The sequence below is a fragment of the Arachis stenosperma genome, chromosome 3 (assembly GCF_014773155.1).
Source record: "Arachis stenosperma cultivar V10309 chromosome 3, arast.V10309.gnm1.PFL2, whole genome shotgun sequence".
NCBI lineage: Eukaryota > Viridiplantae > Streptophyta > Magnoliopsida > Fabales > Fabaceae > Arachis > Arachis stenosperma.
Genome location: NC_080379.1, coordinates 39,236,353 through 39,254,079, shown reverse-complemented (window position 1 = coordinate 39,254,079; position 17,727 = coordinate 39,236,353). Strand labels below are relative to the sequence as shown.

At 32.3% G+C, this 17,727-nt stretch overlaps 2 protein-coding genes across 2 annotated transcripts; both read left to right on the top strand.

The window, feature by feature from the left end:
- The first annotated feature begins 412 nt into the window (after positions 1-412).
- On the top strand, positions 413-1,366 carry LOC130965939 (uncharacterized). Its single transcript, XM_057890695.1, has 2 exons — positions 413-688; positions 797-1,366. The coding sequence occupies exons 1-2, from the start codon at positions 413-415 to the stop codon at positions 1,364-1,366; spliced, it is 846 nt and encodes a 281-aa protein (XP_057746678.1).
- A 7,470-nt stretch (positions 1,367-8,836) lies between these two features.
- Positions 8,837-11,107, top strand: LOC130970468 (auxin-responsive protein IAA27-like). Its single transcript, XM_057896560.1, has 5 exons — positions 8,837-9,363; positions 9,631-9,857; positions 10,209-10,350; positions 10,462-10,523; positions 10,724-11,107. The coding sequence occupies exons 1-5, from the start codon at positions 9,044-9,046 to the stop codon at positions 10,759-10,761; spliced, it is 789 nt and encodes a 262-aa protein (XP_057752543.1). The 5' UTR covers positions 8,837-9,043; the 3' UTR covers positions 10,762-11,107.
- Positions 11,108-17,727: the final 6,620 nt, after the last annotated feature.

Genomic DNA, 17,727 nt, shown 5'->3' with positions numbered 1-17,727 from the left:
TAACTTCGATTACACTTCATTTCTAGCTATCACATCAAACTAAGTTATATTAAATATAAAAATACCATGGCAAGTTACATAAACAAATAAATATGGTTTCGAATTTATGCAATTACAACTTTCTAAAACATGTTACGTCTTTGTACTTCTTTTTAATCTTTTACAATATACACGTAATCCACCACAAGGTGTAGCGGATTACATTGAAATGTGTGCAAAGCAAAAATCGCTACAGGATGTCGCGATTTCTAAAGGATCTAAGGCATGCATAAATCGCCATAGGGTCCAGCGGTTTATGTAGAAATAAGGTGTAGCGTAATCCGCTGCACCCTATAGCAGATTATGTGTACGTGGATTCTCTATATATACCAGTGGAAGGCAATTGTGAAAAAGTAGAGTGTCATTTTTCATAATGGATAGTGAGGAGAGTTTCGTAACTCTAGTGCATTGCTCTGGAAAAAGTCAAAAAAGTAAAAGAGACAATGTTAAGTTTACTGATAGAGAACAACTGAGTGTTTTTATCTGGTCATCGAATACTTTGTCAGAGATAAAAATCAATATATTACAAAAGCTTGGGGTGTGTGGGATCAAGTGGGTGAAAAAGTTGTTTTACAAGATTCCTATTACTGTTGTGTCAACTAGTGTGAAGTATGATACATTTGTGATAGGGTCCGACGCAGATATGCAGGTTTTGTTTCATTTTCGGGGAATTTATTTAGAAGTGAGAATACACGAGTTGTATGCCGAGTTGGAAGATGATGTCGACAGTTCTACGGCATAAGCTCTGAATCCTCAGTCGACTTCGTTGGGAGGTGCTTCTACATTGATACCTGTGGTTGCACCTGCGATTCCGTTGGTTGAACCTCCATCTGTTGCACTTGGGATGGCTAGTGCACCTCGTCTAATTCCTAATTTTGCAGGTGAGGGTGAACTGGATCAAGTTGAAAATGCGATGCGAGAGGATGATTTGGACGAAGAGCCTGTTGACATAGTTGGGGACATTGATGAGGATACTCTGAGAAATCCACCTATACAGCATGGCCCATCAAGTTTTGGCACACAGCAACATCCTCCACATTTCTCAACCTTGAACTTGGAAGCCATCAACCAACAGCCGGACGTAGATCCTACCTTTGGGGGTCAAGGATTGCATGATGGAACCGCTCCTACTAAATTTCAGATTGGCCAATCTTTTCAGAGTAAAGAGGAAGATGTGTTGAGTGTAAAGGATTATAACATCCATTGTGAAGTTGAGTACAGGGTAGTAGAGTCAGATCATTTTAAGTACCATGGGAGATGCAAGGAGTTTGGTAAAGGTTGCGCGTGGTTGATTCGCATCACACTTCGGCAACGAAAGGGTACCTAGGAGGTTAGAAGGTACAACGGACCTCACACTTGCTTGGCTACATCGATTTTAACTGATCATTGGCAGCTTGATTATCATGTCATTTGTGTGAGGATTTTTCCATTGGTTAAAGTCGATGCTACAGTTACGATAAAGGTGTTGCGACAAGCTACATAAGCAATCTATGGATTCAGGCCTACTTACAGGAAGGTTTGACTGGCAAAGCAGAAGGCAACAGCACATATATGTGGAGACTAGGAAAGAGTCTTATAGCGAGTTGCCCTGTTGGATACTTGGTGTGCAGTCCACCATGGAAAGAACCATTGCATTGTTGAAGACTTCTTGGGTTAAAGTTGTTGATCAGGTTGATCCATCTACCGTGTATTTTCATAGTATTTTTTGGACATTTCCTCCTAGTGTTGAAGCATTTCGACATTGCAACCCACTGGTCAACATCGATGGTTCACTTGCATGGCAAGTATGGACATACTTTTCTTTTGGCTAGCGCGTAAGATGAAAACTCGAATATCTTGTCCATTGCGTTTGCATTTGTGGAAGGGGAGAATTCAGAGTCATGGTCTTTTTTTCTTACCAACTTGTGACAACATGTGACTCCATAAGAGGGTATTCTGGTGATCTCTGATAGAAAAAATGGCATCAAGGCTGCATTGGAGGCACCTAATAGTGGTTGGGTACCTTATCATGCATATCGAGCATTCTGCATTCGTCATGTTGCAGCTAATTTCTCCCTCAATTTCAGCGCCACTCCCGATTAGTAGTCCATGTACCAATGCGTCATCGCCACTCCACATGCCTATTATTAGGCACGTTCGGCACTTGCATCCTAGCAGGCGCATGCGAGGATCCTCTGTGAAAGGCATCGATCGAAATTTTGACTGGCCTAGGATCATCGAATACGGCATCCGATGACAGAATCATGTGCGCCACTCGGTGCCACAAGTCTAAGTACTTTGCGGATGGACCTGGGTCAGCAACTCTTTGGATACTCAGGACGGAATCAACTCTATTGATCCAATGCAGATGCCATGTCTGAAAATAAGAGGGAAACCACCTATCTCCACCCTTACCATTCTTCGCATGAAGCTCGTCTATATTCAGGGCTGGCTCAGGTACATGTTGTACGTCGTCGAGCTGTGAGACCACCCTATCAACTTGATGCCACTCAATCATAGCAAAATATATCAAGCTGGTAACCACCCACCATAACCTACAGTGCTCCTCAATAAGTATCTTTGGATGAACCACGACAAGTACGTCAAGCGCAGCATAAGTCTCCCACACAAAACTGAAAAGGACAACAGGATCTATGGTTAGAACACTATATATAGAGAGGTCGGTGATCTAATAATGAAACATCCAACCACACACAAATAACTTACATCTCGACCACCTAATCGGTCGAATGCAAGGCGAAGCTGAATAAGTCATTGCTCCTTGGCATGAGATGTTGGTAAATAAGTCATCCACCTAACGAAGAATAATGTAAAATCAAAATTTAATATGGGATCTAAAAGGTTAATAACTTGACACAAATAAATTATACGTTCTGTGCATTAAACGATAACTGAATGCTAATAGAAAAGTAAAATCGTCAAACCCATGCGGTCTCAACGTGGAGAACCGCCAGAAGATCCATGACTGTAGTAGTTGAAGAGGATTAGCCAACTTGGTGACATTTTTGTTGGCCACCCGACACATGCATCTATACAACCATGCCAATGCAGTTGAACCCGAGCTATAACTTCCCATCTCATCAAGCTTTACTATAAATGGCAACCACCGAAGGTGAACCCGATTCGCATTATTGTCACCAAACAACTGGGTGGATAACAGCATCATGATGTATGCATGTGCATATATGCGAATAGTATCATCACTTGCATCAGCTAGTAGCACTCGAAACCTCTCATAGAACCATGTAAAATGGACTGTCATCTGCTTGACCTTAGTCGGTGGCGGTAGCTCGTCGAATAATTTTTGAAACCACTCCCAAGCTGATCAATCATTCTCTATAAAGTGCTTGAAATCAGTGAGAAATATGCAATTTTTTATTTTTTAAGTCTAAATTTTGAATTTTAAATCTTAAATTATAAATATTAAACTATAAATCTTACATTCCATATTCTAATTCATATACCCTAAATACCAGATTTTATATTCTAAATTCTAATATTTAAAAGAAAATAAACTAACCTTTTCATTGATGCCTTCAGCAAGGTGAGCAACGCCGTTGAGCCGATACAACTAATTTTCGTCCGTCATGGTCCCACTCGAATATGACCTCTCCAAATTTTTCAAACTCTCTCGTAGCCTCCTCCTCCCTCCCTCAAACCACAACTTTCTCTCTCAAAACAAAAGTTTTCACTTTCTACCAAATGAAGAATCTGTTGCTGGCTATCGTGGTTTTATAGCCAAGCTCCACATAAACCACGACACCCTCTAGTGGATTAGGGTAACCGCTGTTTTCACATAAACTATTAGACCTTATAACAGTTTATGCATGACCCAGATCTTTCAGAAATCGGGATATCCTATAGGGGTTTCTACTTTGCATACATTTCAAGGTAATCCGCTATACCCTGTAGTGGATTACATGCATATTGTAAATCTTTACACCCTGTAACGGTTTACATAGATTAAAAAAAGCAGAAAGATGTAACCTGTTTCAGAAAGTTATAATTACGTAAATTAGAAATCAATTTGATTTATTTATGTAAATTGGCCAAAATATCAAATGGAATTAATTTTGAGTTTCTTGTAGAATAATCTATATTAACTTTATTGAACATTATTATTATTATTATTATTATTATTATTATTATTATTATTATTGAGTGACAATATATATAATTTTAGTTTAATTATTCTGTTGGTCCTTATAATTTTGCAAAATTTTCAATTAGCTCCCAATACTTTTTTTCTTTTTAATTGGGTCCTGTACCAATTTTTTTTCAATTAGGTCATTCTTGCTAGTAATTGGTTTAATTGTATAGGGACCTAATTAAAAAAAAATTTGGTGTAGGGACTCAATTAAAAGAAAAAAAAAAGTATAGGAACCCAATTAAAAAAAATTGGTGCAGGAACCTAATTAAAAGGAAAAAAAAGATAGGGACCTAATTGAAAATTTTGTAAAACTATAGGGACCAATAGAGTAATTAAACCTATAATTTTTAATTTTGTTTGTATATTAAATTTACTATTTATTTTATATTTCAATAACTCAATAATTAATTAGTTTATATATATATATATATATATATATTGTGTAAGTATTTATTTAAAAAATATTAATAAATATGATATAATTATGGGCAAAAAAAATATATTAGGATTAATAAAAATACTTTTTAGTTTTAAATTTATATTTATTCAAAAAATTTAATATTCATTTTAATAATTGTGTAAAATTAACAAAATTATTAATTTGAGAAAGTATATATAATTAAAAATAAAAACAAATACATAGAGAAAATAATATTTGTTTACGTCGAAAAATAGACGAGGAACTGTTATGTCTGACAGAGAAAAATATTAGGGATTGATATGTGTATTAATTTTTCTTGGGGACTAAAATAGAATTTTGTATTTTAATAAATAAAATAATTATAATAATTACTGAAATAAATAATTTAAAAAATATTTACCAAAATAAATATCCAAGGATGAATAAAGAGTTAATGTATTATTTTAATAGTTCATCTTTTCTATTATTTAAAATGCACTATTTGTCTTTTCTATTATTTAAAATCGTCTATCTTTCTTATCATTTCAAACATTTCATTTTGAAGAGTTTGGTCCAATTAAAATTATTAATATTTTTTATTATTTTCAAAAATTATATTTAATTATTTATATATACATATATCTCGTTTATATTGAAAACGAGATAATTTTTCATGTATCTCGCTTACACCGTAAACAAGATATATGAAAATCGAAACATTTCACATATCTCTACATGAAAAATTATCTCACTTTCAGTGCAAACGAGATATATGTATATATAAATAATTAAATATAATTTTTGAAAATAATAAAAAATATTAATAATTTAAATTAGACTAAACTCTTAAAAATAAAACATTTCAAATAATAAAAAAGATAAACGATTTTAAATAATAAAAAAGACAAACAATATATTTTAAATAATAAAAAAGATAAATTGTCTATTTAAAATAATACATTAACCCTTCATTCATCCTCGAAAGTTGCATTCCATTCTCAACCGCTTCCTCTATTTTCGTATCTCTCACTTCTATTCTACCGTAAATTCTGCTCAACTACTTTTAAATTGTTTTTAAAATAAAAAAGATAAAACAAAATATTTTTATATTATGATAATATACAAAAAATGGACATAAACAATAATGCAAATATTAATTTTAATTATTTTGAATTATTTTTATACAAAAAATATTATTGGAAAAGAGATAAAAATATAAAAAAGTTTTTATAAACATAGGAATGAATGTTTAATTTTAATTATTATCATTAGAATTTTAAAGTTTTAATTGAATGGAATAAGCAATAGTATTAATAATGGATAGTTAGAAAAAAAATAATTGTATTAATAGTGGACAGTTTAATAATGCACTTACGTATACTTTTACTTATTTCAAGTGTTAGGAAAAGTAAAAGTAATATTTTTTAAATTATTTATTTCGATAATTATTACATTTATTTAATTTATAAAAATAAAAAATTTGACTAAAATGTCTAATTTTAAAATTTTTGGAGACTGATTTGGGTAATTACTCAGGCGAAAAATAGACTGGAGACTGATTTATCTACCGGAGTATAACTTTAAAGATATTTTTATGTATTGATTTTTTTTTTGGGACTAAAATAGTCGCTTTTAAAATTCTTAGAAACTTATTTGGGTAATTACTCTAAAAAATATTATCCTCATTGTAAATTAAATAAATTTTAATTATTTATTATATTTTATATCAATATTCTCTTTTTTAATTAGATTAATTACTTTTTTTTGTAAAATTGTAACAAAAGTAAAATCCCAAAATTGTTGATTTATTTATTCACTCTAATAATAAATAAGTTTTTAAAGAACTCACTTCCTACTTTTTCCGAAACAAATTATTATTCACTTTAAAGTTCTGTCAAAAAAAAGAAATTATTCAAACAATTTAAACATCCAATTATTTGAGACATTTATATTCAAATACTTCATATTTCACAAGAAACATGTTCCTTTCAACACATTTTTACTATAAACTTTTAATAAGTAAAACTCGAATTGAATATTATTGATTAAAAAAATAAAATACTATATTTATATTAAAAATTAACTATTAAATTAATTATTATATATATAATTTAATTTATTTTTAATATAAATTTTATATTTTAATATATATTCTATATTAATTAATTTTAGTATTTATCTTAGCATGTTTGGAAAAAGAAATAGGAGTGACTTCAGCTCCAGCCCATGCTCTGTGTGGTTAGTAATTCCAAATTGTTAGGGTGATTGTGTTGGATCTTGCTGTCTCCAATTGAAGTGTAGCTTTTTTTTTTTATTTGCTCGAGAATCCAGAAAAGCAGAGAGAACAACATATAAGCCAAGAAAATCTGGATTCTTGAGCTCGTGTTGTGTTATGGACACTGATTTTCTTTTTATGAACCACATGAATTAATTTTTTGGCTTTTTTAGTGAGACACTTCGTTCCATCATTTTCTACGATTCCTTGCTCCCTCTTTCCAGTTTCCACCCCCATTCTCCTCTCCTTCCATCTCCAACTATCATAGAGTGTGTTTGATTTAACGTTGAAAATACAAAAAGCACCTCCAATCTTTTTGATTGTCAAATTTTTTTATTTGGCTATCTTATTTTTTCTAAACGTAAATATGATTGAGTTTTAATTCTCATTCATCAAAAGCAACAAATTATAACTTTTGTTTTTAATTGTTAAATTAAAAAATTAATTAAAAAATTTTTTTTTTTATCAATTTTATTATTCAATCTTATTTGTAATAAGAGAATATTAAGAACAATTATCAGAATTCTTGAATTTTTTTTATAACTATGCTTTACAAACAAATATTTTTTTAATATTTTTTTTCACATCAACATTTTTTATCTATGGTGACGTTATCTTTTCATGGTTTTTTTTAATTTTCAAAATCTTTCGAAGGCTATTTTGTTAATAACAAAAGTTAGATACTATTTTGTCAAGTTTAAAATCTTTCAAACACCAATTTGATATTTACCTCCTCATTTTATTATAATTCATTAGATTTTGCTAGATAAACAATGACTTTTATGAACAATGTGAACAACAAACTCTAAAATTGGTTCAATAAAATAAAAATGCACTACACTCCCAAATTACCCACCTAAATCTTAATATTAGGATAACCATCCGTACACCTAAATCTACCTATACTTTTTCTAATCGATTTTAATACAAAATTATCAAATATAAATCACGTTAACATTAATTCACTTTTTTATTAAAATCACATTTATAAAATTAATTTGCTACAAACTCGCATTTATAAACTTTAATCTAAACACACATTATATTTGTTTTGCAAGTTTATTATTCTGTCTATTTTATTCTATAACTATAATAACATATTCTTAAATTCATAATAAAGTGTCACCAAAAAAAAAATCATAACAAAGTTAATAGTTATGTGTTGCATTAATTATTTTTTGACAAGTTATTTTATTTATAGTAAATTATAAAGAGATAATAACTTAAAATTATTTTATTTAATTTAATATTTATAATTATATGTATATAACATCTAAAATTATATATTTATTTTATGTATTTATTTTAAAAATAATTAATAAAAATAAAATAAAATAATTTTAAGCTAATTTAGACTAATTTTTATTGTCTTGCAAATATTTTTATTTTTATTTATTTATTATCAGAATCAGCCACAACGTATATTATACAAGCAAAATTCTGATCGAGTGTTGAACGGTTTATAATAAATTAACAAGCAAAACTATGTGTTTTTTCTTGTTAATTTATTTAGTGCATTGGCGCAAAATATGAAGCCCTAGACCAAGCAAATTCATCTTAATGAATGGATTATTGGCATTAATTGTTAAAAAATAAAATAAAGAAAGTATGCCGGGTACTTTCTGTGGGTTGTCGGAGTGATTGGCCACAAAAAGATTCACTCAAATCTAATGAAAAAAAAAAGTTTAACTATGACACATGTATGTTAAAGTTATTAATAAAAAAATTTATTATAAACTAATAGTAAGCTTAACTTATGTTTTAAAAGCATATATTAACTAAACCTTAAAAAAACACAAAAAAGAAGAGAGTTTAGAACAAAGAATTTTTATATTTATAAAAAAGAAAAAGTAAAAAGCAGAAACAGTTCCTTATTCTCTTTTGTAAACCACATCCTCGTTCTTATATATAATAAAATAATAATGATAATTGTGTTCTCAATTTATTCTTTTACAATTCTATTTTAAAAATACAACTAGTTAAGTCGCAGTTATTGTAGTTTACGGTTTACACTCCATAGCGCAAACACAAACATAAATAAACCAAACAGAGTGCAGTGAGTTTTACGTACAAAACAGAGAGAGAAAGAAGTCCAAAGCTCTCTAGTCTCTACACACACAAGCACAAAAAGCTTGTCTCAGAATCTCGCTGCTACGAACAAAAGAGAAGAGTTGTGTTGATGTCTGCAGAAAAGGGGTATGTAGGGTTGGGAGAGGTTGGTGAAATGGAAGAAAGCATTGGGTTGAACCTGAAAGCAACTGAGTTGAGGCTTGGGTTGCCAGGGTCAGAGTCACCGGTGAAGAGTACTAGTTTGGGGGCAAAGAGGGGTTTCTCGGACGCCATTGATGGCAAGTGGGTTCTTTCTGGGAATGGAAAAGCTGGATCTGACTTGGCTTTGGGCAAAGATGCTTCCTTGTTCTCTCCTCCCTCTGACAATACCAACAATGACCCTCTTCCACTTCCACAACCTTCAAAGCCTATTCCTGCTCCTGCTGCAAAGTACTATCCTACCCTCTTCTCTATTTTATTTGCCCCTTTCATGTTTTACTAATTTGGCATGCTTGGAAAAGTTTACAAATTAGTTAGTTGGTTGAAAACTTGAAACTTGAAAGTTGAAACCCTCCTATGTTCATTTTTCCTTGCTGTGGTCAACAATTTATTAGCTAACTATGCTGTTTTGAACTTGCAATTACAACACATATCATAATGATAATGATAATGCTATAATATAGTTGATTGATTATTATTGTTATGTATGTGAATCAGGGCACAAGTTGTTGGATGGCCACCAATCCGTTCATTCAGGAAGAACTCAATGGCAACTCAGCCTCCTCAAAAGAATGAAGCTGATGCAGAACCCAAGCCTGGTTGCCTTTATGTCAAAGTCAGCATGGATGGTGCCCCATACTTGAGGAAAATGGATCTCAACAATTATGCTTCCTATAGGGACCTCTCTTCAGCACTCGAAAAGATGTTTAGTTGTTTTACTCTCGGTGAGTTCTTCTCTACACACTATCACTCCTTTTCTTATGTTTATCATTACAGAATTAAGATCATAAGTATTTCGGTAAATTAGTCTGTTTGAGGATTGAATTTGTATACAAGGTTAGTGTATACTTGTACAATGAAGGGAATTAAGTCGTGTGTAAGTGTAATATCGCCTAAGTACACTAATATTTTCATTACAAAGGATCAAGCTAGTTGGCTTCACTAAGAGTGCTATGATTACTTTTTAATAATTCTCTACTGGGGAGGTTCCTTATATGGTTAATTGTATTTGAATTATGTAACTGCCATCTTCATTTTTGTTACAGCTTCTAATGATGTTTTATTAACAAGTTCAGGTCAATGCGGCTCTCATGGGGTTTCTAGCCGAGATAATTCAAGCGAAAGCAAATTGAGGGATCTCCTCCACAGCTCGGAATACGTGCTCACCTATGAAGACAAGGATGGTGATTGGATGCTAGTTGGTGATGTTCCTTGGGAGTAAGTTCATCTTTTCTGCTTTGATTTTTAGGAGAACCTCGTAGTTTTTAGACATATGATATTGGTGATTATTTCCTAAAGGAATTATCTCATCGTTGTTGCTTGCTTCAGGATGTTCACTGACTCTTGCAAGAGGTTGAGGATAATGAAGAGTTCCGAAGCAATTGGGTTAGGTAGGGCCAAATTCTTTTGCAATCTCTACTTTCCTTCGTTTACATCTACCTGTTGAATTGTGAAAACTCATCAACACTATCCAAATTGGAATATAGAATCATGGTTTTAATGTATAAGACTGTTGCATTCCACTAACTTAAATGCGTTGCATAGTGTACTAATTAAATTGTCACACTTGTCTATATTCTGATTCTTGCAGCACCTAGAGCCATGGAAAAGTGCAGAAGTCGCAATTAGCACAATGTTATTGATACAAAAAGAAGCATATGATATTATATGATACCCTTTCTTGTTCTTGCTTATGTAAAATTCTACTTTGACATTGGAGTGTCGTGAACTTTTTTAAGCTGGCACCATATATATTGATGGAATTATGTTAGGTCTCTGTTATAGACGTCGTTTTAAGGTTTCTTAGGTTTGTTGCCCTTGTCTTTAATCAGTTACGTTATTAAGGCATGTAAATTTTGTATTACTCTAGTAACCTTTGTGTCTCCCTACCAGTTAATGTAAGTGAAAATTTTGTTTGTCATAGGCTGTTTGTAATCATTCCCTGCTATATAAGAATGAAAGAGAAATTAATCCACGGTGATATACGCATGGAATATCTTACAGGAATTTCCAGAAGAAATGTTTGTTAGTTATAAAAATGAGAAATGACGTTTAGTATTTGTTTAAAGCACCTTTTTAGAGTATAAAAGATATTTTCTGTTAGTTATAAAAAAGATAAATGGCGTTTGATATTAAAAGTAGTAAGTGCACCAAATAAAAAAAAAGAAAATATTCAATTTGGTCAATGAAGTTACATTCGAGTTTCAATTTAGTCCTTAACGTTTCAATTCTCTATTTAGTCCTTAAACTTTATAAATTTTAATCATTTTAGTTCCTGTGGTGGTTTACATCACAAAGTCATTACCGGAAAGATGATGTGTATAACAGAATGCTACGCTGGACGTCTAACGGATATACTACGTGGCATTTGAAACTTTTGCATCAATTTGGTTCCTAGAAACTATTTAAATCCCTAATCCCCAAATTCATTTGAAGTCCCTTAACTTCTTCATCAATTCTTACTCTTTTTTTGGGAGACGTTTTTATGAAGTCCATGATGGGTAGCGCCAGTAAATCCGTTGGGAGTTCCAGCTATCAACGCTCTAATGGAGGTTGGAGAACCACTCGAAGCAGAGAAGAACTATTTTCAGAGTGGTGTGGGTGTGGGTGTAGACCCGTTCTGAGATGGTCAGAAACAGATACAAATTCAGGAAGACCCTTTTTTGGGTGTCCAAACTACAATGTAAGTGCAAGATTATTCTTAACTTTTTCTAAAGTTTATAGTATCTGATTCTTTTTCCATCTCCACTGAATCTATTAGCAGAGTGTTGACAAGAGGTGGTGTGGGTTGTTTGTTTGGGCTAATGAATTCTATAAAGAAGGAGAACCAAGAGGCAGAGTAGTACCAAAAAATGAAAATGATGAAGAATGGAGGATGAACTTTGCCTGGAACATTGAAAGTTTGGAATTTGATGTTAGGGCTTTGAAATTGGGAGTGGCTTTGTTGGTTGTAATAAATTTGCTTGTAGTTGCTATGTTATTATGGAAATGGTGAAGATTGACCGATGTTTTTTGGTAAATAGTCAAATTTTGATAGTTTTGATTCAAATTGGAAGAATATTTTGAAGAAAAATTAACGTATGTTGTTATATATGTATCGTTGTATCTATTTTTATTTTAAGTCTCAATGAATAAAAATTGTCCCTGTGTTAATATGAATCAAACAACCCAAAATAAAATATAACAATTTCAGATAAAAAATCTCATCTAAATTCTTTATAATTCATTAATAAAACATCTAGATTGATACTGAATTCAAACACAACTAAAAAATTTAGTGTGATGCAACACACAAACAAAACAAAGTAAATTATCCAAAAGGAACCATTCCAAGTATAACTAACCAAAAGTCATCATTACAAAGTTATCCAAACTTAGAGAAACAAGGTAATTAATCCAAAAGATAACTAATCCAAAAGTATAATACCCTATTACATATAAAGCTCCCAAAGACAGAATGATCAACAATTTAATTCTTTTTTCTTGGAGGTTTAAATCCGGGAGTAAGGACAAATTTCATGAAACTAGCTAGTCGTGTGGCTGTTCCTGAAGATGCACCTTGCATTGGATCAACTGGTACATTGGTTGCTGGTGGAGTACTAGATGGTTGGGACACCATTCTTTTGGTTGCAAGCTTTGGAGGCCTTGCATTATGTTGCACTAGACTAGTCTCCATCTATAAAAAGTATGAAGTTAGTGAAATTTGGACAAAAAATAAATTCGCATAGTGGTTAAAGTTAAAGTATAATTTAAAATATACTATTACCTGTAGAGAATCTTCATTTTGAGACATAATTGGTTGGCTCATGCCAAGTTCAACCTCAGCCTGGTCTTCATGCTGAATTTCTTGGTGTGCACCAACTTGAGATGGTACATCAACAGGTGGAATAGGACAGAGCTCACAACTGGAGCAATGGTAGGAACAACCGGGTTGCAATTAGACTTAGATTTGGGCCTAACTTCAGTTGCTGTGTTTGGAGTTTCAGTTTGGGTAAAAGTGAATATTGAGGTAGGAATTAATTTTGGAGAAGAGGTGGGTGTCAGACTTGGGGCAGGGGTGGGTATTAGGATGGGAGTTGACTTTGGAGTAGAGGTGGGTATTTGTGTGGGAGTTAGATTTAGGGCAAGGGTGGATACTTGTGGTAGGGGTGGATACATCAGTTCTTTTTCCTTAGATAGTTGTTGTTCCTCAACATATTCCGGTTCAAAGACTCCATGCTCATAATACACATGAGCAACTCCGTTGTTTTTTTCAGCATAGAAGCACATTTTTAGCATCTCATAGGTCTTCAAACCAGTTGTCAAGGGCATGTTAGGAACCAACCACCTGTATTGCTCGACCTTATCATATCCAAGGTGTTTGTAGTAGTCTCTGACTGAAAAAATATCTAATGTGTCTGTATCTAACTCAGGTAACTCTGAAATTTGTTCCTTGCAGTATGTCAAATTTTCATCTTTATTCATGAAAAATGATCCTTCATAGTGATATATAATTTTAATGAATTGATCTCCCATCTGCATGCAGAAAAATTAAAAAATATCATAAAAAATATCATTCCATAATTTCAATTGTAAAGATAAGAAACTAACAAAATTCACCTCAATATTTATTCAATGATTCAATTGAATTGAAGAAAGAGAGATGTAATAAGGCAAAATAATGTAATTTGACTACTGTTTACCATATCATGACAGGGTTTGTGTTACTTAAATTATTTTTTAATTAGTTTAATTTTTATGATAGTTAATTATAATAAGAGTACATACAGGGTACATAACGAGTACATAAAGTTATCCTCAAAATATTTTTTTCTCTCTTCCGTTAGACTTGCTAAAACATAAATTGCATTGTTGTTATGAGACGACAACAGACCAAAACGAGCTCATTTAGAAAATCAGATCAATTATTCCATGTTACAAGATGCAATAAGCAATTGACTTAATGAGATTAAGATTTTGATGAAACTGCACAAGAAGAATCAAATGTAACATATTGCATATGACAATCTGATTCCATCTTTTTATTTCTTAATCCATTGATTATCAGACAAACACACCCATGTTAAAACCCTAACCCAAAATACAGGATTCAATATCTAAAATCAAATTAATGGTACAGAAACAGGGAATGATCGAACATCTAACCAATAACTCAAGAAATTAAATGATATTCACTGAAAACATAAACCCTAATATAGAATAAGCACAAAAACTAACATATACTAACATGCAATACAAAATGCATTTAGCTAGAATGCATAAAAAGAAAAAGAAGAGGAACCAAAAGTGAAGCAAAAAAACAAAGCATTATCATGGGTATAGAAGTTTTTTTATTCAATATTTTGCTTACCTCGAACTTAGTCAACATAGGTGAAGAGAAGACGACCGGTGCAGTGTGAAGTGGTTGAAGAGAAGAGAATCGCGACTTTAATGAATCTGATAAGTCAGACTCGCAGCGCCATTGGGAGAATATGGTGTTACTTGTTTAACTAAAACGTTTTCAATCTCATATAACATGATACGACGTCATTTTGGGCTGTTTGAGCACCAAACAGAAACGAAGCCATTTTAGTGGAGTCCAGCGTGGCATTTTGTTATACACCTTATCTCTCCGGTAATGACTCTGTGGTGGAAACCACCGCAGGGACTAAGATGATTAAAATTTATAAAGTTTAGGGACTAAATAGAGACAATTGAAACGTCAAGGACTAAATTGAGTCACGAGTGTAACTTCAGGACCAAACTGAGTATTTTCTCAAATAAAAAAAGGAGGTTAATGCACAGTTGCAACATTTTTCATGACAGTTGAGCTTTCATTTGTTCATCACTTATATAGTTATATTCATGTTATTTTTAATTCACGTCTCTGTGTTTTGTTAAAGTTTATCGAATATTCTTTTCTCTTCATTTTCTCTCTTTTTCCCGCAAAGATGTTGCCTTTGAAGCGTTTTACTTAATTCCCACTTGGTTTTGGTTGTACTTCCAATAGATTGAATTACCCATAATCACGAGTTTCCTAGCTTTTATAGATGTAACTTAGTTATACTTCCAATCGATTGAATTATCAATAAACACGATTTTCCTTTTATGGATGTAACTGATTAAGCAATAAAAAACCTCATTAATTTGCATTACCAAAAGAAATAATCTCAGCATACAAGTGATTAACACTTACAAGTGTTACAAGTCCTTTACCCTCAAACGTGCCTCTTATGGCATGTGTGTTTCATGCTCCTCCTTAACAGACTTTTAAATCAATTAATGCACGAATATATAACTTCCTTTTTTTAAAGGATTTCGTTTCTTTTTTCGAATTTCTTGCCTTCTTTGTTCGATCTCGTTCGTGCGTTTCTCTTTGCCTTCTCATTCGTCGTTTACGTGCGTTTCTCATTGCTTTTTCCTTCGTCATTTACGTGCATTTCTCTCTCTGTTTTCTTGCTTCATTTTTTTTATTTTTATGGTTTCTGAAATCAAGCTGTGAAATCATTTTAAAGATAATGGATGACTCAACTTCAAATTGTCAGCTAAACTAGAGCGAAGTAGATTTTGAATTTGAATTGAATGAACTTCCTGAGGTGTGATTTAGTTTCAGTTAATTATTGAATCTGAATTTGATGCAGTTAGTCGTTAATGATTATGTAGCTGAATAATGCGTGAACATTGACTATGAAATTAATGCGTGAACATTGAATGTGAATTGAATCTAATATACTAGTTTTGATTAATTTTGTGCATTTTATATCAGACATTTGGGTGTAGATCAGAACTATTTGGGTATATTTTAGGGAAGTTTGGGTGTATTTACAGTTTATGGCTTTTCTTATTATTTTGGTTGAGTTGTTGTCATTCGTGTGTAGATAAGGAATATTATGGTGTATTTTAGGAAAGTTTGGGTGTATTTACAGTTTATTGTTTTTCATCTGACAGATGGTGAATTGTTTTATTGTTTTAGTTGAATTGTTTTTGTTACAGTGTATGCTTGTTTTTAGTTGAATTATTATTTTTTATAACGTACATAAATTCTATAGTATATACTTGTTTTTAACAAGGTGTATTTTTTGGTGTATTTTGCAGCCCTTCTGTGTTGTTGATGACCAGATTGTTCCCAAGGCCGGAATGACTTTTAACACCCTTGAAGATCCTGCAAAATTCTACAAGGACTATGCGAAGGCTGCAAGTTTTTCTACAAGAGTTCGGAGCACAAATAAGAAGGGAAACAAAATAAAGAATCAATTGATTACATGTAACAGAGAGGAAAATGGAAATAAAAAATATCTCCAACTAAGAAGACAAATCCCACTGCTGGTTTAAATTGTCCTGCAAGAATTTATATACAGACATTGAAGAATGTTGGTGCTTGGATCATTTTGAAGGTCGTGTTGCATCATTCACATCCTTGCTGTCCAAATCAAGCCGAGATGCTCAAAGAGCACAGGGAACTAAGCATGTCCATCCGTCGTACAACAGAGAATAACGAAGAAGCCAGTATCAGACCAAGCTTACCAATCATTTGTTGCAGCAGCCGGGGGTCACCGCGAGTTAAATTTTATCGAAAAAGACGTGAGGAATTACATCACGAGAGAAGTGCGAAATGTTTCAGAACTAGAAGATGCAAAAGAATTCGGAAAATACTTATTAAGAATGAAAGAAAAGAATAAGCATTTCTTTTTCGAGCTCAAACTCGAGGACGATCAGTCGATTAAGCTTCCTTTTTGGGCCGACGCAAGGAGCAGAGCCTGCCTTTGAGTATTTTGGAGATGTTATTTCATTCGACACCACCTGTGTAATACAAACAGGTAATATTCTGTTCTTGTTTATGATGCTGAATTAATGATGTTTTATGAATCTGTTGCAGAGATATATATTGGATGTTTTTTGGTGTATAAAATCATTATTTGGGTGTATTTAATGATTTTAATTCTGTTTTGTGTTTTGTTTTATGAATCTGCTACAGAGGTATATATTGGATATTTTTGAGTGTATAAAATCATTATTTGGGTGTATGTAATGATTTTAATTCTGTTTTGTCGTAATCTATTTCAGGTATAATTTGGTTTGTGGTTCTTTTATCAGGGTGAATTACCACGGCCAGTCAACACTTATTGGATGCGCTTTGATGAAAAACGAAGATATTAAATTATTCAAATGGTTATTTCAATGTTGGCTTCGTTGCAAGAGAGGAAATGCTCCAAAAGGGATTCTCACTGATCAATGCGCATCGATGAACATAACCCTTTTTGATGATGTATCAGTGGTGTAACCAAATTCCACCCAATATCACGGGCATGTTATGAATTATCAGTTCAGGGATCCAGCAGGAGAGGATAGATTTTTGGGTGTATAGTTACAGGATATTGGTGTAACGCTCAACTTTTTGGGTGTATTTCTGAATATTCTTGTGTTTGACATTTTAATTTTATATTTATCAAATGCTGTTGTTTATGTTAGAAATTAGTGTTCTATTTAGCTTTTAGGGTTTAGGGGTTAGGGTTCAAGGTTTAGGTTTTAGGGTTTTAGGATTTTAGGATTTAGGGGTTTAGGGTTTAGGGTTTAGGATTTTAGGGTTTAAGTGTTTAAGATTTAGGGTTTAGAGTT

Excerpts from the sequence above, each read along its gene's own strand:
- LOC130965939 (XM_057890695.1), top strand. The coding sequence starts at position 413 with ATGGATAGTGAGGAGAGTTTCGTAACTCTAGTGCATTGCTCTGGAAAA. Across the intron at positions 689-796 it reads GGTCCGACGCAGATATGCAG|TCGACTTCGTTGGGAGGTGC; the intron begins GTTTTGTTTCAT and ends CTGAATCCTCAG.
- LOC130970468 (XM_057896560.1), top strand. The coding sequence starts at position 9,044 with ATGTCTGCAGAAAAGGGGTATGTAGGGTTGGGAGAGGTTGGTGAAATG. Across the intron at positions 9,364-9,630 it reads ATTCCTGCTCCTGCTGCAAA|GGCACAAGTTGTTGGATGGC; the intron begins GTACTATCCTAC and ends TATGTGAATCAG. Across the intron at positions 10,524-10,723 it reads TTCCGAAGCAATTGGGTTAG|CACCTAGAGCCATGGAAAAG; the intron begins GTAGGGCCAAAT and ends TGATTCTTGCAG.